Source organism: Corvus moneduloides, chromosome 10 (assembly GCF_009650955.1).
Source record: "Corvus moneduloides isolate bCorMon1 chromosome 10, bCorMon1.pri, whole genome shotgun sequence".
Lineage (NCBI taxonomy): Eukaryota > Metazoa > Chordata > Aves > Passeriformes > Corvidae > Corvus > Corvus moneduloides.
Genome location: NC_045485.1, coordinates 24,514,127 through 24,541,022, shown reverse-complemented (window position 1 = coordinate 24,541,022; position 26,896 = coordinate 24,514,127). Strand labels below are relative to the sequence as shown.

Here is a 26,896-nt window from a genome sequence, read left to right as displayed (position 1 = left end):
AAATATCTTAGCAAAAATGGAAGTATTCCCACAATAAAGACTAGGAAATCTGTGTTTTAGGTACAGCACAAGGAAACAACATTACAGAAACCATCTATTTATCATAGAATGGTTTGGGTTGGAAGGCACCTTAAAGCTCATCTTTTTCTGCCATGGGCAGGGACACCTTCCACTATCCCAGGGTGCTCCAAGCCACAATATTTACCATATATTGAACAAAATATTGCAGCTATTCAATAATTTATGTCCCTGAAGTTTCCTGGTGTGAATTTCCACAAAAAGGACAGAAATAGAAACCAAGGTAACGTGAAACTGATTTGTGTGTGAGGCTTCATTACAGAACATGCAGGCAGGGATGGACTGCTCTCATTCTGCTCTCTGCAAACCACAGCTGGCACTGTGTGCACTATGAGAATTACCTTCCAAACAAACTCCTACACTTTGCAATTTACTCACATGATCAAATAATGGCTTTGTCTAATTACAGCCAGTCATGTCAAATTCCCCCTGGAAAACCACACCATGCATGGGCAGTTGTGCTTAAAAATGACCTCTGCTTTGACTGAATTCCCACACCATTTAATTTGCTCAGAGTATTAATAATTTGAAAAGTTTGTATTTAATATCTGGATCTTCACATTCAGGGAATTTTTTTTTTTTTTAAGAGAAAGCATAACATCTGCTTTCAGAGATCCTGCACCAAAAATGAGCTATCAATTAAAATACATGTGTTCCTCTGACTCAGTGTTCCAGTAAGAAGTTCTAACCAAAAAGCTCCAGTAAGTGGTTCCAGTTTTGCCTTCACTGCAGTTCTGAAAAATGGGAAATGCTGGAGAATTTGGCACATTAATGCACTCTACCTCAGAAACACACACTTGTATTTCTAAGAGATCATTGTGGCCTCTATTCAATCGTAAGGATGACAGGAAAATTAATTTCTAAACTGGAGCAAGCATCCACATTTAATAGAATCCTTTTACTCCACCCTGCCTCCCATAGAGCCTTTCTTAGAAGTCAATAACACCTCTAGGAAACAACAGATTTAAGATAAGTTGGGACAGAAGAAGGATTTATCATGTTCAAACAGTAAACTGTAATAGCTGCTGCTAAAAATAAGGTTGAGAATGGGTATTAAATGCGATTAAATATTTAATCCCTTACAGATAGGCTTCAGACCTGACTTTTATCAGGAAGGAGAGCATGTTTTCCAGAAAAGATTTCCAGTGCACTCAACAAAAGGTTTCTTCCAACCCTTGGTACTGCGGGTGGGATCAGCATCCCACCTTGCATTGCTGTTTTCTATACACCAGTAGATGATAAAAGGTTTTTTTTCTTGGAGTGATGATAAATGCAAATAGTTCAAAGAAAAATGGTGTCGTGATTTGAGACGTAAATTAGCAGAAAAATACACAAGCTTTGATAAAAGCTGCAGAGACAACAGTTTTCTTCTCACGTCATCTCTGAATCTCTGGATCTGCTCAACACTCAGCTCCAGGAAACAAGGGCCTGTTCTTTCTGTCAAAAATTATTTTAGACTTTTTTTCAATTTTATGCAGGTCTAGTGATTGTATCGACATGGTGTCAGGATCTACATGAATATCTATATTCAGGAATTAGTAAAAAATAGACCTTGAAGAAAAAACCCCAATCTATAGATGCACAAACTACATCCAGAAATCAAGAGTTTGAGTTAGTGATTGATTTTTTGACTGAAAATGGCTTGGTTGAGCGTGTCAGTGTGGATAGGAGCAGGCTCCTTGCTCTGCCCTCTGGGAGCTCAGGCAGACCATACTTCTCTCTCATCATCTCTGTAATTAAGCCCTGGAAATGACTGCCAAACTCTGGGATCTGAGTCACCTCAGGAAAATAAGATAGCAGGCTAATTTCAGATACCTTAGGGGAGGGGGAAACCATAGAGGACGAGGTGGAGCAATTGCAGTTTCTTTTATTTCTTAATTAATGATGCATAGCAGAAAATCTCAAAAAGTTTGGGTTCTGCTACATGGCCAGAAAAAGATCAGAACTGCATCCAGCTCACAAGACCCCTCCTTAAACAAGGAGAGCATCCAAACAGGTTGGATTCCTCAAGTGCTCACCTCAGGCTCCAACAAGACTAGAAATTCATGCCCCTGAATCCTGAAAAAGAATCACAAGAAAAATCACCCAGCAAAGGATTCAGCTTTAATTACTTGTTCTGTATAGCTCTTTTTTTTCAGTAATCTGATTTATTTAGCTTTCATTACCATCAAACCTCAAAACAGCACCTGACTTTCAGCAGGGCACATTAAATGACTTTTTCCCTGCAAGGATCCCATTCCAAAAAGAGGAAAGTGAACTCCGTTAGCCACAAATTGCTGGCAATATTCTCACCAGCACATCAGAGATGCTATAATGGGCACTCAAATCTCACACAGGGTGGAAGCCTTACTCATAAATTGCCCCACCCAAACTTGCAGGCTGACAAGCAAAAGCCAGCCCAGTGAGGCAATGTGCTTGGAACGTCGTTTTAAAGGCTTAGGAATTCAGGCAGGCAGGAGTATGTGACAGGAGATGACTGCCCAAGAAGCCAGAATGCAAACTCACCACCATCAACCCATCCTACCTCCCTCCTCCTGCCCCAGCTCTGAAGTGTCCACTCAACTCCATCACTGACAAGCTTTAGGAGACTTAAATCAACATCAGTAACAAATATTGGGATCTGTTTTGCATCATGTTGGCCACCAGGTCTTGTGTTAAACCAGGGAGGGGGAACACCAAAACCCAGGGAACAAACCCACCGTATTGCCTCATTCTGCTCAATATTCCCCCAGACTGCTCTGTGATTCCTCAGCCAGGGACTAGCTGGGGTGCAGAGGAAATGCTGCTGCACTGGTAGAAATTTATCCTGGAACTGTTACGTCCACAAGGAAAGGGCACTTGGGCATGGATTACAGGAATGAAAAAACAGAAATATGGGCACGTGCTCAATTTATCTTTCAAGTCAGAATTCAGCTGCTGGACATGGAAATTCTGCTATGGACCTGGAAACAAACTTCCCTGAGTTAACTGATCTGAACAGAGCTCCAGCACCTTTTCTGTGTACTTGGGTTATGAGTAAAAGCTGGATAATTCCAGATAACCCCAAATCTTGACGTTGAGCTGCAAAACAAACACATATCTATCTAGTTATATACATACATATATGTACATGCAAAAGCATATATGAATATACCTTACACCACATACCTCTTCCATACTAAAATTCTGCACAATTTCAAGCATTTCATGTGTTTCAAGTATTTAGAACATCAAATATCCATTGAAAATGTGAAGGGAGGTACAGCAGCCAGGTGCTCAGAGGAGGTTACAAACCAAAGCTTTCCCTTTCAGGAAGCCAGGTAGCAGAATTTGGGATGCTGGCCTTGCCATTTCAGGGGAAGTACACACAGAACCAACCTTTCCTCTTACAGTGCTACCATGGATCTCTCAGGCAGCAACAAAACACCATCAAAATAAGTGCTGCAGTGTTATGTGCAGCCTGAAAGTCATAGGAATGACAGGAATTCAGGATTCTGGTTTTAGGAAGAACAACCAACCACACAGGAGCTGCAGTAGATGCAGCTCTACTTGTCTGATGCATGTGAGCCATCAAATTAGTGTTGGTTCTTCCCAGCTCTGCCAACTCAAGGTACAAGTTTAAGGCACTATAAAAGAGGGATGTGACAGTGAAGTACACCCACATCTGTACGATGTCGGAGCAGCTTTGGCACCTGTGCAGTTTTCAGGGTAGATATGAACCCCTCAGGTGGCACAGAACTGTGATCCAGTACTGTGGTGCACTGTGCAATTCTACACACATAAAGCTACCTCAGATCTGACCAACTCCTAGCAGGTCACCCCACAGGGAGTCTTGATTTAGGAGAATTAGCACAACAGGTCCAGAGGAATCCACATTTGCTTTACAGCCGGTGCTTTCTAGCACTGGATCAGAAACCTCTGAGGAAATCCACACCTTGTCCAGAGTAGGGAAAACTCTTTTAAATCCATAGTCCCTGCTGGGCTGGCTCCCAAGATCACAGGACAGTCTCAGGCTGCGCAGAGATTGCACAAAGCCATCAGACACGTTAAGACTCTCAGAGGAAGAGCAGGAAAAATGAAGATAGTAAAAGGCACTAACTGTAGGCTGTTATTAGGATTAGGGATGAAAACAGATTAAACAGATTAAAATAGTACACGAGGGGTTACTTAACACCCAGAGGATGAGAAGACAGAAGCTGCAAGGGCTAAAAAGACATCTGTAGATACTTTCAATCCTGCAGCAGTCACAGGTACAATCAGGCTCACCTGCAGCTCTCAGTGTGGTTCTGTTCTAGCAACTGAAGCCTGCTCCTGTATGGCCAACGATTCAAGACTTAGTCTGACACATTTTTAAAGGAGGCAAAGAGCACCAAGTTTTGGTTTTATCATTTTAAGAAATGCTAAATAAGATTATCTCTATATTTCAAATGTATATAGTGCTCAAAGAATGAGATTTAAAAATAATCAGCTTACTGGGAAGATCAGCTTCTCTATGAAAGACCTTATAGATAACAATGACTTTAGGTTTTCTCAGCAGTCAAACAATTTTGTGTCATCTCTAAATTTTGCCCCTGGTATTCCTTTTGTGGATTACAAAAGCAGCCCTACTTTCTCCACGCCCAGCCGAACTTTGATAGAGAAAAATGCCAAAGTTCGATGTTCTTTACAAAATCTTCTGCAATCTGATCCTCTAAAGGGGGCGAGTTTAAGATCCCAGCCTTTCTAACCCAGTTACTGTGTTCCCCAGGTCTGCCATCCTTCCCTTTGTACCCTGGGCTTATTCCAAGGGCCACCAAACACTTCCCAGTGGAGTGGCTGGAGCTGTGAACACCAGAGAGAGCAGAACTCCCCGAAACGGAACCACGTGCAGCTCTCTTCATATCAGGTGTGTTTGTTAATGATTCTGAGACTCTTCCTGCACCACTTCCCAGTGATCTGTGCATTCTGCCCTGGTATTTTCCTACGTACTCCCAGGAGATTGAGCCTCCTTCACGTGTTGCTGTGTTTGAGCAAAACAAGGCAATGAAAAAGATAAAAATCTAAGAACGGTGGCTTTTCAAGGAAAAACAGAAAGAACAGCTCATTCGGGCATGAAGAACTGGCAAGTACCAAAAAGAAGGTTGTTATTAGCTATATAGATTTAAAAAAACCCATAAAAATGTGAAAAACAGTAGGGGGGACAGTAGGAAGCGATGGGAGCTGCACTCTGAGCTACAGCTGAGGATCTTGGTTCAGATTTTGGGCAGACCAAAGGCACTCAGGTCCTACACTACAACCATGTCCATAAACTCAGGAGTGTCCATGAACCTCAGGCATTTCACAAATGGACTCAAGTTTCACTCACAAGCCCTGACAGGGGCACTCACAAGCTCCTCTCTGTGCAATCAGGAAAGCAACTGCCTTTGTAGGCTCCAGCAGTCACAGCAAAACCCAACAAAAAGTCAGACAACAGGTGATATTTCACTGTCATCCAAGAGATTCAATCCAGTCAGACTTCCAGGGGCACAGCCACAATACAGCCTCAGGATCCTCAAAGACACCACTTTTAGAAGCTGCCTTTTATTTTTTTAGTTTACATTTAAAAATAAAAAGCCTCCTGATTAAATGGTTGTTCAGGAAATAGAAGTCCAAGGTACCCTTTTCTGCACAGCTTTAAAGTCTTATTTAATCACCCAGGAGAGCTGTGAACACCAAGAAACCAACCCCTGTTGATACAGCACCCTCCTTTCCTTTAACTTTGCCCTTCAACTGGCTTCTTTTTAAAAGATTTCAGAGTGCTTCCATCATATTTCAGGCCCCAAAGTTATCTCTAGTCCAGGATCTATAGACAAACTGGTTATGGTGCATGGAAAAGATAAGTTGCATCACTTTACCAATGCAATACCTTAATTTTATTGTTCTCATAAAACAGTAAACTCAAAGAATAATCTTTGGACAGCCAAGAGATGTAGCTCAGATATTCTTAGAGGTTTGTTTTCATTGGCCATCAGGAATATTGTTTATTTAAAATCCAGGTCATTTAAAATCAAAAGTTCAAAGTGCAGTCAGATACTGCACCTGCAAATGGGATTTTCTGTCAGCATTTTATATTGTGTCCAAGTCTCTGCTTAAAGAGAACTCCTTCCTGTTGTTCCATAACAAAGAGTTAAATAGGAAAGGTTCAGGAATGGGTTTGGTGGTGGATATCACAGTCAGCACTGTGCTTGTGTCTCTCCAGCTGAGCTGGGCATGGGCACAGGCTCTGAATTCCCTGTGCTCTCCTCACTAACAAACTCCTACTGCAAAAATCCAGGGCCACTGCAGAGAGACAGGGAAGAAAAGTTTATTTCCCAAATCCTCTGGAGTCCTCAGGAACATAACTTCCCTTTCCTTCAGTGGGATATTAGGCAGCTAGTGGCTGCTGCTGCATTTTGTATTTCTCTGGGCTCTCACCCTCTCTTAGGTCTAACATCTACTTCCAGAACACAGCAAAATTTAAAGAACCATTTTTTATTGTTACATTTTTCCTTCTATTCTGTGACTTAATTGCCAGTGATTATTTTTTTTAAACAGGGTTTACTGCTACTGTACTTGGCATAGATAAATCCTCCTGCTTAATGGGCTTGATACGCTGGCATGGATCCCAGAACCATGTGAGTTTATTGCATGGATCATCAAATCTATTAATGTTATCAGATCCTGGTCCATATTTCACATTTCCCATTGACACACTGACACAAGCAAGAGAATTACACAAAATGCAGCTCCCACAATTGCCTGCTGCTCTCATGAACATGCTTGGACAGATGATGGCTACTCAAAATAATGTTTCAAGCATGGAAAGTTCAAACCAGAAGTCCAGACCTCACATATCTGATCCAGAGAATCTCTCCTCTGTGTAAGGATAAAGGTTGTTGCATGCTCCTCTTTGGCAGAGCTGGAGTGACAGAAAAAGCCAACTTGTCAAATTTTAACTTGAGAACAAGATGTTCCTGTGTCCCCTGTTGGCAAATGCACAGCCTAGCAAGAGTAGCCCTTTAGCCTTCTGCCACACACCCACTTCCCAGCCAAACATTTACACCTTTTTCGGGACTAAAATGAAGGTTTCTGGCAAAAAACTCCACGGTATTACCTGGAAATGGCCTGAAATTGAAATACTAGGTAACGATGGTGTCAGCTGGTGACTAAACACACTGAAGGAACAAATCACGGTAAGAATCTTACAGCATAAGCCCAAGTCTGTGCTCTCTGCACACAAACTGTGTGCTGCCAGGCATGCTTTGATGGATGCTTCCACAGGGAAAAGGATGGCTGAGGATCATCCTGAAGTTTAGTGTTGCTACAGCAGATCCCTCTGATTCTTCTATGCTATTTTGAGAAAGAAAACTTGAAAGCTGGCTCTGGGCTTTATCTGTGCTGACCTGATAACCTTGCACTTGACGATTAGAGAGGTGCTGAGGTCTTTCACTTCCCAGACCATTGATGTTTCAGGTACATCCCTGCTGCTTTGCTTCTGATTTCTGGGCATGCACATGTCAGACATAGACACCTTTTCATCTTCAACTACAGGACACCCACATCTGCATCCTTAAACCAAGATACACAAGGATCTGTATTTATGTGGCACCTTTAAGCCAAGAAATTCAAAGTTATTCCAAAAGTAATAGAATAGCCTTACCCGTGTAACTTGCTTGAACTTTACTTTTAAATTACCCTTTAAAAACACTTTATTAGAATACTCCTCTCCTCCATCCTGGAGCTATATAAGGTTTATGCTGCCCAGGAACTGCAGATGGATGTTCAGTTTAAAACCCTGCAAAAACAACAGAGAAGCCCACAAAAATTCCAGCCTGGACACGGTCTGTACTGTTCGATGGGCAGCAGGCAGCACGCCTGCCTTTCCCTTTTATGCCAGGAGCTGCCAAGTGATGTGCAGTCCTTTGGGAATAAGAGTCACTGCAGGCTGTGTGGGAGCGAGTGGGAATGAGAGCTCTCTAGGAATCCACGACAAAACCTCACCCTGACCTCGGCGGGGCTGGGATCCCAGCGCGGGGAGACCCTACAACCCCACAGGCTGCAGGAAAAGAAGGGGGGGAAGGAGCAAAACTTTGAGAGAGCCGGAGGAAGAGGAGGAGGGTGTTCTGCAAGCCCTGGGGAAGGGCAGCAGAGGCTCCTGCCGAGGGAGTACCTTGTAACTGAGCCGAGAGGGACTCCTGATGCTGCTGGTACTTGAGCGCCGTGGCCTCAGCCTTCCTCAGCTGGCCCTGCAGCTCGTAGTAGAGCATCGCCCCGTACAGGAACCCGAACACCACGGTCAGCAGCAGCAGCGTCTGGAAAATCCGCTTCTGTTTCCGGGAGCACATCCCGTTGCCCATGTCCTCGGCGGGGTCCCGAGGGCCCCCGCCCGTCACGGCTCAGCAGCGGGCGGGAGGCGGCGGCATCGGAGGCCCCGGGAGGAGGAGGAGGAGGAGAAGGAGGAGGAGGAGAGGAAGGGAAGGAGGGGCGGCGGAGGCGGGGCCGGCCCAGCGTTTCAGCCCCTGGGCACGGCCGCGGCGCCCGGGGCGGTCTCCCCGGTGCGGGCAGCAGCGGGGCTCATGCTGGGGATGCTCCGTGTCGCTGCGGCCGTGCGCCGGTCCCTGCGGCCGGGGGGGGGCTGCGGGCCGGGGCTGCGGGGAACAAAGGCAGGTCCCGGCCCCGCACTGACGTGTCCCCGCTCGGCCGCGGCTCCCCCGCCGCGGGATCCCCGAAGGAAGTCCCGCTCCGGGCGCGGCCTCATTGGGTCGGGCCGCGGGGCTCTGCCCTCCCTCCGGAGCGCATTGGGTGCCCGCCGCGTCCGTCCGGGGCGGGCCGCGCTTCCCCGCCCGCCCCTCCCGCCGCCAGCCTCATCCCCTCAGCCCCGGGGCGGGGGCGCCTCGGGAACGGGGCTGGTGTGGTGATGAACACGGGCTGTGACAGCGGGGCTGTGACAGCGGGGCCCGTGTGGCACCGCCGCGACCGTCTGGGGCTCAGGGGTACCGGGAAGGCAAAGCTCCAAGGAGCCTCTTGTAGCCAAGCACCTGAGGTGTTCATGGAATCGCAGGATGGTTTGCGTTGGAAGGGACCTTAAAGATGACCCAGTGCCACCCCTGCCATGGGCAGGGACACCTTCCACTGTCCCAGGCTGCTCCAAGCCCCAGTGTCCAGCCTGGCCTTGGGCACTGCCAGGGATCCAGGGGCAGCCTCAGCTGCTCTGGGCACCCTGTGCCAGGGCCTGCCCACCCTCACAGGGAACAATTCCTTCCCAATATCCCATCCAGCCCTACTCATCAGATTGCTTAATGTTTTCAGAGGTTGTTGGCTGCACTTTGTTTTGGGTGTTGAATGTCACAGCCTTCACCGTCCTTGGCCTTTTCTTCTCCCAGAGCCCAGCCCAGGCTGCTGGTGCGTCTCAATTCAGGCACCCAAAAATGTGGCATCCGAATTCTGTGCTCCCAAATCCCTCTGTGGTGCTGAAAAAAGTGAGACAGGTCACATATACTTCATCAGCATAAATTCAGAATTAGCCTGAATACAGTTCCCTCTCCTGCTGTATTTTATTACAGGACAAACAAAACCCAACCAAGACTCAAGCTAAACTAGAAGAATAAGCAAAAAATCAAATTCATATGCCAAAGTTATTTTTTTTTTCTAAATATATCTAGCTCATAAATCTATGTTTTTCATAGGCATTATTCTGGCCTTAATAGAAAAACAACATCAAAGAAGCTTAAGAAATTCTTATTCAAATATTCTGCATATTCCAGTAATTAATAGCAGTCAGTACCACAAGCTAATATGATTTCTAGGTGTATTTCAAATATCTGTTTGATATATTTTCATTTAATAGAATCCCTTGCTCTCGGTTTGAGGACCAAAGTGTTTGAAATTATGAGTTAGACACCCAGGAAGGAGCTGTAATTGCTTTGAAACAGTGATGATTAAAAAAAAAAAAAAAAAAAAAAATCGAGACCTTTTCCCTTGTCTTTCGGGAGCTTCCTGGGGTACTCAAAGTTACATTTAAAATCTTTTGTTCCAACCACGAGTGTTTCAAGTTGAGGTATTTTCATGCTGGTTTAAGTATCCATTTCTTTCACAAAAAATATTCCCAGAAAGTTTCTTAGTATCACCCAAGCTCCAGCTCCCCTCCCTCTCCCAAGCTCCTTCAGAGCCGTCCTGTGCTTTTTCCATTTCTGCGTCTTCAGGCGGAGCTCTGCTGAGTAAAGTGGGATAATTCTCCTTTTTTGGACTGAGATTTTCAAATCACTGGGGTGATTTATACATCAGTATAAATTTATAGATTTATACAGCTCTTCAAATGATTTAATTTTTCGTGTTTCCACTTGTTGCTTACATCACCTCTCATAAAACCAGTCTGTCTTTAGTTTTGATTACTTTGCAGTGGAGAACAATTGGCTGACATCTAAAAATGTTTAAAATGATAAAATGTAAATTTAAAAGGACGCTGAACCCACAGTGTTATTTAATACCTATTCCAAATACATTTAATTGATTATGGTGTAAATATACTCTAACTGCTTGTAGAAATTGGCAATATCATTAACAAATGCTAAGAAAAAAAAAAAGCAAATTACTATCTCATTTTGTTTAATCAAATATTGCTTATATGCAGTAGCTGCTAGTGATAGATCTCTTCAGGTCGTGTAAATTGTGATTCTCCATGAACAAACCAATTAAAGTTGAAATGAGGAATTTATTGGGAGCAAGGGACTATTATGCGAAGCTATTAGGCAAATTTGAATTGGAAGTCCCAAAATAGAAAGGTTTGGACCTAAAAGAGGCTGTAATATATTAAAAAGCATTAAATTAGTTGCTAGGAGAGAAACATTACTTGGGCTAATCTCTGGATACGTTACTGGTCTAATCAGAAGAGATGAGGGATGAGTGGTTTCCGAGGCATGGGGAGCTCAGAGGCTGCAGAGGGAATTCATGGCAGGAATTTACACCCAGCCATTTATCAGCTCTGGTTTCATTTCCCGAGCAAAGGAAGCTTCTGCAACCCAGCTGCCTGTCAGTTTGGGCTGCTCAGCACCAGGCGTTGGCCAAAGCGTTGGCCAATTCCATCAAATTTAACCAAAAAAGCAAAATGAAATTCCTCTAAGTTTTGAGAAATGTGTGAATTATAACCCTGTAAGTTCCTGTACGTGAGGAAAGGCTATGGGCACTCAAACTCAGCTGGATAAGTGAGAACCTGATCAGGGGAGAGATGTTAGAAAAATCCCATTTCCTAGAGACACAGGTTCTCATCATGAACCACAAGATGTGGGAAGTGCATCCCTCTTTAATTTGGACACCACAGAACAACACTTTTTGGGTTGCTTGTTTCCTTTGTTTATTTTCCTCCTCATCATGTAATTTTCTTGTATTTTCTCTCCTTTTTTTCACTGTCAGTTTTACTAAACTCGATGCCACAATTATTATAGAACTAGGGATACCAATATCTTATAAAATTGATCATTGAACAGCTTTGAGTTTTTCCAGAATGCTGTAATGAGCACAGCAGCTAATCAGGCAGCAGATCTTTTATTTATTTTTATTTTATTTTAATCTTCCCAATCAATGGATCAGGGATCCCAAGCGATGGAAATGCACAGTGAAGGTTGTCCCACACAAGTCACGGCCCATTCCTTTGGTTGCCAGAAGCTAAGGAATGTTCTGGCAAGGCATCTGTTATTAGATCTCCAGCTACAAAGTACATTCCAGCTGCAGATGTTTAGCCAAGAATGACCTTTCTGTCCAGTGGCTAAAGCTTACTAAGACCCACGAAGATTGTTTTAACATGCAGAGTCATCTATTAGTGATCAGGAACTGCAGGAATAAAAAGATTGGACTCGAAGAGGTGAACACTCCTGGGAAAATTGAATTTACCCCTGCCTGAGGTCATAGTTTTGACACTGGGAGAAGTCAGGATTTTTATAGCTGGCCCATGTCTGAGTGTCCAGCTTGAGTAATCAGTTGAACTCTGTTTGTTGATGTCCACATTGGAGGTGAGGACCAGGAGGGCTGTGTTTTAATATAGAAAGTTCTATGTTATTTAATATTCTGGGGAAAAACAATAATCAAACATAAGGCATCCCAAACTGAACACTCCAAGTTGTCAGACCTTCGACATTTATGTTCTTGTACCCCAGTTCTGGATGTGGAATTGGAGGTGATGATTGACTTCTACTTCATGGATGCATATAAAGATACCTTTATGTAAATCCCTCAGCATTCATGGTAGGAATGGGGATAAAACACTGGTGAGAAAATTGTGGGGGGGTACAAAGGGTAATTTAAACAATTCCCCGCTGAGGTAAGAAATGTGGTTCCTGGTGGAGATGACGGAGAAGGCTACACTGTGACTTTATCTTGTTTCTGATGCTTCCTGACTTAAACAGCCTTGTCGTTCTAGCGGCTCAAAACCATTATCCTTTGTGAATAATTCATGCAGGTAAGTAGATGCATTCAAATGCACAGATGTTGTAGCAGGGCTAGGAAGTAATGGAGCTCTATTTGCCACAGAGTTACAAATTCCCTGTACTCGTGACACACACAGGATGCACTTGGAATTCCCATACGTGACTTTATGTCACTGCCATGCAGTCACCACAGCTGAACTTCAGTGTATCCTGTGCTGGAGCCATTTGTTGCCTGTCAAGGCAGAACAACTTGTAAGAAACACTGACATTTGATCAGCCTTTTGCTGCAATCCCCAGAGAAAAAACCCCTCCTCATGCCATTACATGCTCCATTGTTCTTAACATGACAGCTTCCATAAAAACAATAGTAAACACTTAAAATAAAGAGTAGGATCCTATATCTTTTAAACGGTGAATTGACTTTAAACAATTGGAAACCCCTGTTCCTGAGGAACAAAAAAGAAAAATAATAATGATTGAGTGCTAATGATAATCTGGATACTCCTACAATTAAGGGGCAGGATATTTGAGCCTTTGGGCACTGATCCAACAGAACATTTTGTGCATTGACACAGGGAGCTGTTTGTGTTTTGCTTCTGTGGGGTTTTTGGTGCTACAGATCCCTCTGAACCAGTGGGTGAAATCAAACAGCGACTCGGGCTGCCCCATGCAGAGGAAGGAGTTCTGTAGGGTGAACAACTGCACATCAAAGCCCTGGGGCTGCGCCTGCAGCCCGGTGGGAATGGGAGGGAAAAGTCCTCAATGGGAGGAAAAACCCCTGACTCCTGGGGGAGCACCATGCGGGGGTGAGGACAAAGGAGCCTGGTGGCTTCTCCGTGCCTGGAGTGCTTGGGAATTCTCTGTCCTACCTGCGAGGGAAGGGGGCTTCCCCACGCTGCTGTTTCAAAGGACAGCAGTTGCATTCTGCATTTTATGAGTCAGAGGAAATTGTTGAACTTGGGAAGGCTGACTGCAGACATTGTTTTTCTCTCATACATAGGATAATCTCCAGTGATTACATTTTCCTGGTGCATTTCCCATTGGGCTGTCCAGACTGGAGGCTGTGGCAGATGCAGGAGTAAATAGGTCAGTGAATTTTGAATTGTTCCATCCCCTGCTTTTTCCAGTCTTGTCACACTTATCCACATTTTTTTTCACAGTCTTTGTTTTTCCAGCACCTGAATAAAAGCCAGGATCTGAAATCCCACAGCTGTAAAACTGTCTGGCCTTCCAGAAATCCCATCTTCATAATTGTTTATGTTATCATTGCACTGTAAGATAGTGAGTGATGAACTAATGAACATTCATTGATGTTTATATCTGGGATATCCTTGTGAATTTTAAAGGATCTAAAATTGAAACTTCAAATGGAGTTTGGAGACTTGCTTTGTAAAGTTAATCTGAGGAGAGAAAACAACCACTCAGGAATTTATGTTTAAAATCTGAAGAAATGTAAATAAAGAATTTTAAATTAGCTTAAAATGAACTCAGGACTTCAACAGCCATATCCACATTCATTTTCATCTTCATGGGACTGCAGTCTCTGTTAATGATATTATCATGGCCTGGCAGACTCAGAAACAGCAGCTGTTTTTCCAGTCAGTTACAGGGTTATCCCTAAATAGTAGTTTTAATTTAATTGGAGTTATTGACTTCTAGCTTCTTCCTATTCACCAGGAAAATGTGTGCAGGCTTTTTTCCTAAATTGTTTCCTAATTGTTAGTCTTGGAAGGGCTTTGCTGTTACATTACAAACTGAAATTAGTTCCAGTCCAAAGGAATTCTATGTATTTGTTTGGGAACATACAAGAGCCCAGAGGATGGAGAAAAGGGCTGAATTTGAGAAAGACCTGCTGAAAAACCTTCAATCTCTTCTGAAAGATATCCGAAATTACTTCAGTCCTATTAATGAGCAATTACTCTTGACTACTTCCTGTGTTGAGAGAATTATTGTGTTTTATTTGCTACCAAAGCCTCATTTGAGTCACGTTTTGCCTGATTCTGGTTTTATCTGAGTTCCCTACAAAGGATTTTGTGTAGGATTCTCTCCACATTCTCTTATTTACTGGAAGATGAATGGCTGGCGGCGGCTCTCAGTCACTTCCACATCAGCTTTCCTCACAGCTTTCCCTGTTTCCCAGCTCCTTGGTCTGTCTGGCATCAGGGTGTTCCTGCAGAGGTCAGGTTTATTATGCACGTAAGCAAGGATGACAAAGTAAAGAACCACTAAGGACTCGAATGATGATGGTCCTAAAAGAAAAAATTAATAGTTACACCAGTCAGACTCCTGAACCAGCTGTAGAAACCACGCTGAAAACTGATCTTTTTTGTCTGTGAAAAAACACAATTTGGCTTTTGGCTTGGATCCATCCAGCACCGTAAGGACAGGAAAAAAGATCCCGGGAGCTGTTTGTTTTTGTAGTTATTAAAACCAATGAGCTCAGGGTTTGGAAATGCTGAAAAAAAAAAAAAAAAAAAGGAGAGAAGACCTGGAGCAAAGCAAGGGGAATTCACACGCAGGGTGGAGAGGGAATGTTGGATATCGGTGCCACCTAGTGGGGATTCTCCAGAAGATCGAGGAGAGCCAGGTTGCTGCTTTTGACCCTAAAAAAGTCTAGAGAAATAAAGAAATCCTTGATGAGGGTGTGGGTGCTCAGCAGCATCAGTAAGTAAGGCTGGGAGTGTGTGAGATGGAGGCCACAGGTGGTGGATGGAAAAAGTAAAGTTAACTAAATCTCTGGTACAGCTCCTTACAAGGGGACTGTGTCTTTTAGAGTCAGCTAACAAAAAGCCCCTAACACTGCTCAGTGGATGTAGGGGAGCTCTTTGCACTGGAATATTGCCCTGGAAGGTTGGGGAGGGGCTCGAGACAGTGCACATGCAGGATTTATTAACCATACCTGGGCTGGAAGTGCTTGGAGGCAATGGAGCTCATAAAGTTTTACAAGCATTTACACAGCACATTTACATTGTGAATAAAGAAGTGCTACAGCTGCTGGTAAGAACCTCTGCACGGAGTTACTGCCTTGTAAATAATGAGCCTTGAGAGCAAAATCTACTCACCTACATTATCAGACATTCTTGTGCTCTGGCCATGATGATGAACAGTCCGTGGCTCAGTGCATGCCTTTTTTTTTTGTTTGATTTAAAAAAAAAAATTAATTTCCTAAGGAAATGATGTTGCAATCAGCCAAAGGTGTCGTGTTTGTGTGTTGTTCACTTTCAAACCTTGCAATTCATTGTCTAACTCGAGCAGATTTACCAGAGGGCAGCAATCTCAGATACAACATTCCTGAAATTTCATGCAAATTGGTGTCTGGGTAGAGGAGAGTGAGCCAGGGGAAATGTGCCATCAACTGGCCTCTAATAACATGGAAAAATACTTAATACACACTGCCAGCACAAAATAACCCTGCCATTACTTTTCATAGTAAACTATAAACCACAAGATTTTCAAAGATAAGCTTCTGCTGGAAGTATTTGTTCAGGCAAAAGCAACAGAAAAGTGGTAGTAAAAGAGGAATGCGAGTGGGATGGGGGCATTGAGCAGCATCAGGGGTTTTACTCCCAATTCCACTCTCTGCAGAGGGATCCCTCACAGCCCAGCACACTGCCTGGCACTGTGGCACCACTGAATGCCACAGGGATTCTCAGCTGCAACGCATTTAGACCGTGGCAGAAGCCCAAAGTGTTTGCCTCACCTGGATGGCTCTCGCTGTTTCATAACAGAGAAGCCTGGTGCAGTCTGAACATATTCTTGCTGTTTGCCACTCATTCTGCTTCAAGTGTGAGATCACCTTGTCCCCAGGTGGGGCTCAGAACTGCAGTGTGTGACAGAAGGCAGAGGGACTGATGGTCCTTTGGTTTAAAAGGGGGTGGCAATTCACAGAGTCCCAGGAAAACAAAAAGGAATGGAATGAACTCCTGATCTCTGTGCTGCCTCTGGGACACCTCTGCCTCTCCTGTCTCTGTGCTCAAAGGGGCTCTCCCTTCCTCCACACTTAATGTGGAAAGAGGAGGATTTGTTACGTGGGCAGCTGGCCTTGCATCCGTGGGGATCAAAGGTGTGTTTGCTGGAGGGGGAGAGAGAGAGGAGATACCAGAAGCCTGGCGATGCAGATCCCAGAATCCCAGAATCCCAAAATCCCAGAATCCCAGAATGGTTTGGCTTGGAAAGGACCTTAAAGTCCATCCAGTGCCACCCCCCGCCATGGGCAGGGACACCTTCCATTATCCCAGGTTGCTCCAAGCCCCCTCTAACCCGGCCTTCCAGGGATCCAGGGGCAGCCATGATCAATGGGAACAGTCCACGTGTTTCAGCAAATATCCCAAAACCCCACAGCATCAGGCACACCTGGAAACCTGATTCTCTGTGGTTTCTCTTTGGATATTTTATGCTTTTTGGAGAGCCACTTTTGCTGACCTGCTCCAGGGCTGGGACACGAGACTTTGGAGAGGAGCTGGAAATGTCTCTTCTTGCATGTTGTTTATTATCTTCAAAAGGAATCTCCTTTTCAAAGAGCCCCACGGAAGTTCCTGCATTTAAAAATAGCAACCCTAAAGGGCTTGTATTTTCCTCTGAGCTTAGCTTCTTCCAGATTGCATGAGTCAAGGAAAAGCCTGAACATATAGGGAGGAAGTGACATAGACACATTGCTCATGATGAGAGCACTCAGCAAATGGGAAACAGAAATTTGGCAGGGGCAGTAAGGAAGATTAAAATACATCTGGTGTAGAGCCGTGGTATTCCAAGGGGTGAAATAACCCAAACAATTGGAAATCAAAATACATCATTGGTTATTTTAACATTCAAATGCCAGCAACGGGGAGAGTGAATTTGCCAAATTTTGGTAAAATAGTATTTTATTATGGTGAGCTTTCTGCAGTGGCTCAGGTAAACTTCCTGGTTGCCTAAAATTAACTTGTTTTATCTGTAAAGAGACTAAAAGAATGGAGAAAGCTGCTTCAGCAAAGCAATAAAGCTTTTGAGTTCATGTAGCACAAGTAGAAGAAACCCACTATTAGGAAGAGCTGATTTTTTTCTCCAGTTTCAGATGGCATGAATCTGCAAATCTAAAGGTAAAATAATTGCTGACCTCTTACCCTTAAGAATGACTGATTAAAAGCTCAATTCCTAATCAAATCAAGTAAGCACTGTGTTTACCTAAGGCCTGCACCTCGCAGAATTGCTATTTAATGTGTATTATGTGCATAAAACAAAGACTGGAATTCCTACAGACACTTTTCTGGGTGACACCCGCGTTCTGTTAAAGCCAATATCAGATTACTGACTACAGCATACTCCAAATTTCACTTTTACTTTCTTTTCCCTTCACAATTTAAGAGGCAATTGCTTTGCTTTGACTTGACTCATAACCTGAGGCATGACTAACGCCGATGTGCAGCGATAAAACTTCCTGTTCGGGTAAATCCCAAGAAACTTGAGCAACTTTATTGTCAATTTGGACTTGTACCAATGCTACAGTGGAGGATTTTTTTTTTCATTTTTATTTCCACAGTAAAAGTAAGAGGCCCCAGATGAAAGATGACAGCCAGGCTGCATGTTAGAGCAGTTTAGGTCCAGAGCCAGACCTGTATTCTGCAGCCTGAACCTTTTTCTAATTAAAATAAACTTGATCTACTGTTACAGTGTTCGAGAGCTTTTGAAGTCAGACTCTCCCTCTTCCACTTTTGCAGGGTATTTTAAGAAAAGAAGGTTGTCTCTGCTTTGGGACACATAAATGCAGCTTGGTTAATAGAGGATAGTAACCATAGGGTAGATGATGTTGTAAACTTCTTGTTCCACTTTGATGTGTCCATCCTAAACCCCTGAATTTTTTACATCATTTATCATGATGGTATTTGGTGATATTTTAAGTTTAAGAGTGGGCTTACTGTCTTTTTTTTCCCCCTCAACTCAGTATCCACTGTCTTTTTAGAGCTTTCTTCATGTGTTTCAGTGCAAATTTTGAATCTTGTTCAAGAAGTAGGTTTTATATGATTTTCTCAAGACATGAAGCCTCACAATCAGCCAGGATTCCCCATCCTCTTTGTCACTTATAACCAAATTTGCCAATATTTCCCTATAAATACCAAAGGCACATTCCCTCATCTGAAGAAAAGTTAAGTTTTTTAAAATGGAAAATAAATTTCCATTTTTTTTCCATAGGAATTAGAGTATCTAGGATATTTTTCATGAAAACAGGTTCCTTCCCTTATTTGAAGGGAAGAGCTAAACCCCTGACTTTAACAAGCTTCACACTTTTAGCAATGTGCTTTTTAGAGCTCACTGCCCATGCAGATACATCACGATATTCGATATATTCACGTGAAATGCAACACACAGCTGAAACCTTCAGGGTTCTCAGAGGCTGGATGACGCTCCTGAGTGTCCCTTCTTGGGAAAAGAGTTGTTCTAGAAGAGCAAGAGTTGGTTTAAACAGGATGCTCTATATCAGCCTTGTTTTAGTTGAGGACTTCCCATCACTGGAAGTGTCCAAGACCAGGCTGGACAGGGCTTGGAGCAGCCTGGCATGGTGGAAGGTGGCCCTGCCCATGGCATGGGTGGCACTGGATGGGCTTCAAGGTCTCTTCCAGCCCAAACCATTCTGGGATTCTGTGATAAACCTGTAAGTGGCAGATGTCCAACATTTTCAATTAGTGCAGGATGACTTCTGGCAATAACAAACACTCTTTAAGGTGCCAAAGCTGTTACCACTGGTCACAACTTCTGCATGTAAACATAAAAAACTGCAGAGCGCAAAGCCACAGACTAATGATCATCCTTGGGGTTTTTCTCACCTACAAAACTGTGCAGTTCAGCCTGGGCAGAGCAGTCCCATATAACAGGAAACTTTGCTCAAGAGGTCTTGAAATCCCTGGAAATCTTTTTTGTATTGCCTGGGCCCCAAATCCTCTCATTATTAACCAGATCCAGAACATGCATCCAAGCTTTCTATCCTGTTTCCATGCCATAGTGCTTTGATGGGACACAATTTAAATTCCTTTCAACTCAAATTCTCCTTGACTACAAGAAACATTGACTGGGATCCTACCTTTAAAAACAGCCGAGTGGAGGAGGCCCTGTGCTCAATCCCAGCCAGTCAGGCCTTTATGATCTGAGCTGCTTTCCACACCAACATCTCCTACGGGAAAAAAGTGCATGGATAACACCTTCCTCAGAGGTGACACATGGAAGTTACAGCCCTCTCTGAATCAGGGAAAGGAAGAATTCAGCCATGGATTCTCCATACTTTCTGGACACAGGGTGCCCAGAGCAGCTGTGGCTGCCCCATCCCTGGCAGTGTCCAAGGCCAGGTTGGATGGGGCTTGGAGCAACAGGTGAAAGGTGTCCCTGCCATGGCCGGGGGTGGAACAAGAAGATCTTCAAGGTCCCTTCCAACTCAAACCATTCTGGGATTCTTTTATATGGTTCTGTGATTAAAATATTCCAAACCCTGGGCTTCTGACTGTTTTGGATACCATGTTGAAAAGTCTTGATGTCATCCCAAGCCAGATGGGGACTACACTGTAAATCTCCACTTCTTTTAGGCTGGAGGAAGAGTTTCTCCCTTCAAATAATGAGCTGCTTTTACTGAAACAACCAACCAGCAATGTGCTCCTGCCAATTTAAGTTATTTTCCTTTGCACCTAAAGATTGAGTCTGGAAAAAATGGGGGTTTTTTTATGTTTTACTTTGATCATACTGCTTCTCTGTCCAATATCTTATATATTCCTTTTGCCTTGAAGTTCATGTGGACTTTACTTTTAGACCATATTTATCCCTGAGATCAGGACTCTGTTGTTGAATGGAATTTGGAAAAGGGATTAGAAAATACAGGGTATGAGCACACGTGTGAAATGTGCAGTAAAGAGCTTCTAACTGGGGTCTCTCCATCCCTAGAGCCCCTCCAGCAGTGGCCAAAAATGCTGATATCACTGAACAGGACAATGAGGGAAACAAAAAGAAGAGAGACATAAAAGGAAGAGGCAAATAGGCTGATTGATGATCCCCAGCTCATCAGTAACCTTTGTAAAAGGAGGGAAACACAGCAAAAATTCCTCACTCCAAGCTCCCTGGTGTGTCATATTTTTTAAGTTCCTCCTAGAACGCAGCTGCCTTCTGGACAAAGGCCACCTATGTTTCACCACATTTTAGCTTTCTGATTCATATTCATCAGCAAGAAGCTTATCCAAGCTGGTTTAGGAACCTCCATGTGGATTGAGGGCTGTGTGACCTGTAACTTCATCTTTTCCTGACAATAAGCATCACAAAAGTAAACGACTGGAGTACATTTGTGACAGTATTTGCAGAAACAAATCCAGCAAATCCTTCTGGGGTTCTTAGTAACCTCTCAGAAGCTGAATAATAAGCCCTTTGAAGTGAGTACATAATCTTTTTTGGGGTTTTTTCAAGGAAATATGACTTCATGTTTCAAGACATGGCAGGGAAGCCTCTGTATGCAAATCACCTTGTGCTGATGAGGTATTGTTTTACTTTTTAATGAGGGGAGAAACGCTGGCTGAAGTGCAGCCGTGGTCTACATTAAAAAGGAGCAGTGCATTTGTTAGCCAGATTTAACACCTTGTAAGGAGAACATGCAGTGACAGAAATATTTCTTGCAAGTGCAGCCTGGTGGGAAAATGCTGAGATGTTCTGGCTCTCAATTTGCACAGCATGGTTCTACTTTCTGCCAGTATGGGCACTGTCAGGATGGGGTGGGTGCTCCTTAAACTATTCAGGTGTGGTCCCAATGTTTGTTTTACATTATTTTTATCCGTTACAGTCTAGGGATGGCACTGGCACCTGAGCTGCTCAGCAAACACAGAGGCTGGAGCCAAGTGGGAGTTGGTCTCCTTTTCCAACAAGTGACAGGATGAGAGGAAACAGCCTCAGGGGGAGGTTTAAATTGGATATTAGGGAAAATTCCTTCATGGAAAGGGCTGTCAAGCAGTGGAACAGGTTGCCCAGAGCAGTGGTGGGGTCACCATCCCTGGAAGTGTTCAAAGGCTGTGTGGATGTGGCACTTGAGGACAGGGTTTAATGGTGAACATGGTGGTGCTGGCTTGGCACTGGAATTAATGACTTTAGAGGTCTTTTCCAACCTTAAAGATTCCATGGCTTTATGATCCCTAATTGCTGCAGAAGAAACTTCTGCAGTCCTTCTGGTGCTTCTCTCTGACACAAGGGTTTTTTTTTTTTTTCCCCCAGTTATTCTCTTCTCTACCATTCATGCAGAGTCAGTGTGAGATTTATTCTTCCTTCTCTTTCTTCTCTCCTTGCTCGATGATCTTTAACCCTGAATTACTTAAATTTCTCTTCTAGTCACGCTCTAATATTCCTCAGCAGCACCACCACGTGTTGGGTAACCCTGAGAACTCCGGTTTATGCGGCTGTTCAGCCAATGGCATTTCGGACTTAGTGCCGGGCCAGGGCCTTGGATGTTGTTCCTGCGGGGTACCGGAGTCTCTCGGGCGCCCTTCTGTCACAGATTCCAGTTGCCAGCGGCGGTGGAAAGGTGGGACCAGGCTGTGCTGGGATCCCCCGCGCCCGGGGCCCTTCCAGGATGGGGCCGCCAGGTGGCACCAGATCCCTGATGCTGGGGGACATCCCGGGAATTCCGCTTTTCCCGGGCATTCCCGCACCTTCTGGGCATTCCCGCACCTTCTGGGCATTCCCTCTTATCCCGGGCATTCCCGCACTTTCTGGGCATTCCCGCTTATCCTGGGCATTCCCGCACCTTCCGGGAATTCCCACATCTCCCGGCAATTCCCGCATCTCCCGTGCTATTCCCGCACCTCCCGGGAATTTCCGCATCTCCCGGGCATCCCCGCACCTCCCGACCATTCCCTTCACCTCCCGACCATTCCCTTCATCTCGCGGCCATCCCCGCATCTCCCAGGCATTCCCACTTTTCGTGGCATTCCCGCATCTCCCTACATCCCCGAATTTCCCACATATCCAGGGCAGGGCAGACTGGGAGAGCTGGGTCCGGCCCGGAGAGGGAGTTCTGGGCTGAGCACGGAGAGCTTCGGCTCCGCCTTTGTCTCCTTTTTGTCTGGCCAAACGATGCCTTGGCAAGGTAAAAACCACTTTGGTTTAGGTTTCAGCCTTAATAAAATGCAAATTCCCGAGAAGGTGACTACGAAGATTGAACTAAACTCCAAATATTCAAACGCTGAAAAAAACCCCCCAAAATCGTGGTTAGGGAGTTCCCTAAGCCAGCAGATTTGTTTCGTCAGGATCCATGGAAGTGCTGGCTCCCGAAAAAGTCTCCTGGTCTGAAGGATCTTTGTGAGGGAATCTTTGTGAGAGGCTCTTTCAACCCATCCGCCCTTCATATTCCAGGACACCTTTGTGGAAAGCCTTTTGCTCTCACCCACCTATCCCTGGCTTCCTCGGTTTTTTGTGCCACAGAATTCCTTCAGATCGGCAGCAGGATGGATTCTGCTCCTCAGGTGTTTGTATCTGCCCTGAGCTGCTGCTGGCTTTCTGTTCCTCTCTGCACACACCTCCTGCTCCTGCGCCATTCCAGGTGTTTGAGGAACATCTGACATTTTATAGGGCCTAAAGAACTTGGCTGCTGAGAGAAACAGCATTTCCTCCTCCAGAGAGTAGCAAATACTACATTGATACTCTTCTTCCACTCTTCTGCTCTCTTCACTGAGAGTAGAATCTGTTCAAGGAATATAAAAGTTAGTTGGGGACACTTGTCCACGTTTTATTTCAAAGGGGTTTTTTTATTTACCAGCTTTATTTCAGAGCCAAAACAGAAATGGGAAGTAGAAAATAGGAAAAAAAAGTCCTTCCTCAGTTTATGGTGATTTCTTCACAGAGTTCAGAGATGTTCATTAAGTCACAAAACATAAAACTGTGTTTGATAACGTTCATCTGAGCTTCCCATGATCTGATGCAGTGGCTTGGCCCTCAAGATAACTGCTCTGAGCATCCTATCTCTGCTTCACTTTGGATGTGTTCCAAGCTGCCTTTCTCTCCCCTGGGAGTGAGGCATGATCATTTCCTTCTTCCACTGTGTGGTTTATTTAAACTATGAAAATGGAATCTCCCACTGTATATTTTTTCACAACTGATTTTATTTCAGGGGACATCCCTAGATGTTAATATAATGGAAAAATAGTTGCTGTGATTTTTTTTTTACTGAAGTTTTTCTTTCTGTCTCTGAATTGCTGATAACATTCAAGAAAACTTTTCCAGAACTTTCAGGCAGCCTTTGCCAGAGGTTTGTAAAGTGTTTTGAGATCTGCAGGATGAACACTCAAAAGTGCCAAGTGAGATGATTAACAATGGATGTTTATTACCTTGAAACAACCCACAGAGTTTCACTGGGAACATGAATAAAGTGTTTGTACCCAGCTGATGGAAACCGGGGGACTACAAAACATTTTAATTCCCTTCTCCCCCGTCCTGCTTTTCCTTGACCTGCTGCTCTCGGTGTGCTGATGAGTTGCTTATTTTCAGTGCAAATTTCACTCACACAGCCCAAAGTCTGCCCTGGAAATGAAGCACTTTGGCTTATGTAGCCTCATTATTTTCCTCCTCAGCACACCATGGCACAAGGGGGGTTTTACAAAGCTTAATTGAAACCAACAGGTACCTGTCTCACCTGCACTTGTTAGAAACACCTACCTGGTGCTGAGTTTGTGTACTTGGGCTTGCACAAAAATATTTATGGCAAATTGGTTTCAAACTTACTGTAAGAGGGTTGCTGTGGCACCATAGGATTATTTATGTCTCAGAATTTCACCCCTTACGGTTCAGGTTTTATTTCACAATGAAAAATGCATCTGTTCATCTCTGCTAAATGGACTTTTTACCACTGCACAGCCCCACAATCACTGGGAACTGCTCAAACTGGAGGCCTCAGTCAGGGCCCTAAAAGGAGAGGAAAGCGGAGGTCTGTGTAAATGGGATTCTTCAGGGCAGCTCCAAATGGGGCTTTGGGTCACTCGCTTTTCTCAGGAACAGCTTTTATAGGAGATGTTTGTGGAGGGAAAATTCTGGCAATCTTAAAAGCATCGGAAATACGTTTTCCTTTTCATTGGACATCTGTTGTGCTAAAGACAAATTAGGGTTAGAAAATAATGATGACTCTGTGGCTCCAGATTATCTTCACTGTTTGTCCATCCCCAGAACAAACCAGATTTGTAAAAAGTCTTGCTGAGCATTAGGAAGTGTTGATGTAAGTACAGCACTCTGGAGTGTGCTTGGAGAAATCCCATCATAACCCAGAGAAATGTGGGCCAAAGGCAGAGCATCCCCAGCAGCCCGGAGCTCACCCTGCGAGAGGGCAGCTCTGCGTTCTTAGGGGAAATCAGAAATACTCCTGGAATGCAACTGCTGCAGCTTTGGTTTGTCATCTCTGAGCACGTGGGCTCTGCTTTACTGGCAGTGAAAAGCAAGTCATTTGTGGCACGAGGAATGTGCTGGACAAGGTCAGGAGCATTTTAAGGCAGCAATTTCTTTCCTTGGTAACATGAGGCAGAGATGTTTCACCAGCGAAGTGAAGGTCGGGAGGATTCAGGGTCAGACTTAAAAGTGCCAGCCTTGGAAGAGTGATAAACACACAGAGGGCCAGAATTTTCCACTGTTCCCCTGGTTTTACAGCTGATTGCTCCACAGTGAGCACAGGTAGTCAGTAATCATAAAAAAACCCTGTTGCATTTACAGCTGAGGGGAGGAGAACATGGTGAAATTTCTTTGAATACCCATTTTTTTGGTATGTTGTAAACATGTCAGAAAAGCTCTCTGCAGGATGAGATTTTCCCTCGGGGGTCCACGAGTTGAAAACTGGCTGGACTAGGTAGTGACAGTCTTCTTACAGCTTCAGCACAAGTTGGACACGGTCCCTTATTCTGGAAGATTAGATTGTGGGCATTTTGTTTGTTAGAAGCAGGAGATTCACTGAGAGAGAATAATTCATGTTTCCTAAGCGTGCCACGTTTCTTTAATATGCCTTTTCTACAGGCAAACTTGGCTGTGTCCTGTCCATCATCTGTCTTAGAAATGGGAAAATGAGTGGCAGAAACTATTTGTTAAAAATGGTTTAAATTGTTCCACAAATGCTACAGGAGAGATACGTTCTTTATGTAGTTACACTGTGATCTGTACTTAAAGTGAAATATACGGGGGGAAAAAACGTGGTCAATGGGGTGTGTTAAAGGGCTTTTATCTGCATGGATGATTCTTTGCCAGCTCTGATTTATAAATCTGTGGATTCTGACTAAATACCCATTTGAATAGCATTTTCCCCTCATAACCACATCCTAGAGCTGGAGTTTGCTCAGCAAAAGTGTCACCCCCCAGCTCCAAAGAGCAGATCTTTCTCAGCATCCTGATCTGTCTAGGGCTTAATGGTAAGAAATTTATTTTACATATCTAGGGATAATAAAACAAAATCACCGCCGAAAGGAACAGGTGGAAACATTGATGTTCTCTGATGTTTAGACTTGTACATCACAACAGAGAGTGATTTCTAGAGACTGATGGTTTATTATTAGTTTATTTCTCATAATTAGGCTGTCTGTGTGCTCACACGGACTTTGTGAGTCACATCTCAGCTCATTACCTTGGGAAACAGACCTATTATTTTTGAAAGCCATCCAGTCAATAAATTAGCTTGGAAGAAATGATAGTCCAAAACACTTTTTCAATAGATTGCTGTCACGCTTGGTTCCTATCAAAGAGAAGGCTGGACTTTTTGTCATGACATATGGATTAACTGAGCTTTTCCTGCTGTGAGAAAACAAAAGGCAATTGGTGATGCATGGAGCAAAAAAGATCTTAAAACAGAGACATCAACAAAGAAACACGACAGCATGAAAAGACAGAGTACAGTCTGCTGTCCACATTACAAAGTCATCCTGCCTGCAGCTCCAACACACAGCTCTTGCCTGGTTTTGCCTCAAACTAAGTGACAGTGTTCCTCCACTCCAGTATCTCAAACCCTGCACCCCAGACAGGAGGAGGGAGATGTTAACCAGAGTTATTTTGGCCTTGATGGTGCTTTCATGCTTGCTGTTGAGCCACAAGAAACTCACCCAGAGTCAACAAGGAATAATTCTCCAGGCACAGCTCCTTTCTTTGCTCTGGCTTCCATTTGCTCTTCCACACCACTGGGGCCATATGGAAACTCCAATGGGATACAACAGAACAAGCTGACTGCCATATCTCCCTCTCATTATTTATGCATGAATATGGCTTTTACCTGATAGAATTTTTTTTCCTTGTGTTTTATGCAGTTCTGATGTATTTAAATAGCTCGCTACATAATTGTTTAATGTGACTTTGTAATTGCCAATTACATCTTGATGCTGGATGTAGATATAATACAGAGATTTAACACAGCTGGTTCTCATCTGGTGTGAGACAAAGGCTCTGTGCTGGATCAGCTCACATCCCCACCA

The 26,896-nt window shown here is 44.1% G+C and overlaps 1 protein-coding gene and 1 long non-coding RNA gene across 4 annotated transcripts in view; one reads left to right on the top strand and one right to left on the bottom strand.

The window, feature by feature from the left end:
* The window catches only part of GOLIM4 (golgi integral membrane protein 4), a 30,204-nt gene extending 21,434 nt beyond the window's left edge, over positions 1 to 8,770 (bottom strand). For 2 of the 3 annotated variants that reach the window (XM_032119541.1, XM_032119544.1), the window contains exon 1: positions 8,225 to 8,770. In XM_032119541.1, the coding sequence (XP_031975432.1) occupies positions 8,225 to 8,411 (187 nt within the window). In that variant the 5' untranslated portion in view covers positions 8,412 to 8,770. The remainder of the gene's footprint in view (positions 1 to 8,224) is intronic. The other variant, XM_032119543.1, reaches the window with a different exon arrangement.
* Positions 6,734 to 14,925, top strand: LOC116448720. The gene is made up of 3 exons (XR_004242091.1): positions 6,734 to 7,247; positions 13,474 to 13,559; positions 13,634 to 14,925. It is a non-coding gene; the product is annotated as an uncharacterized LOC116448720 (long non-coding RNA).
* Positions 14,926 to 26,896: the final 11,971 nt, after the last annotated feature.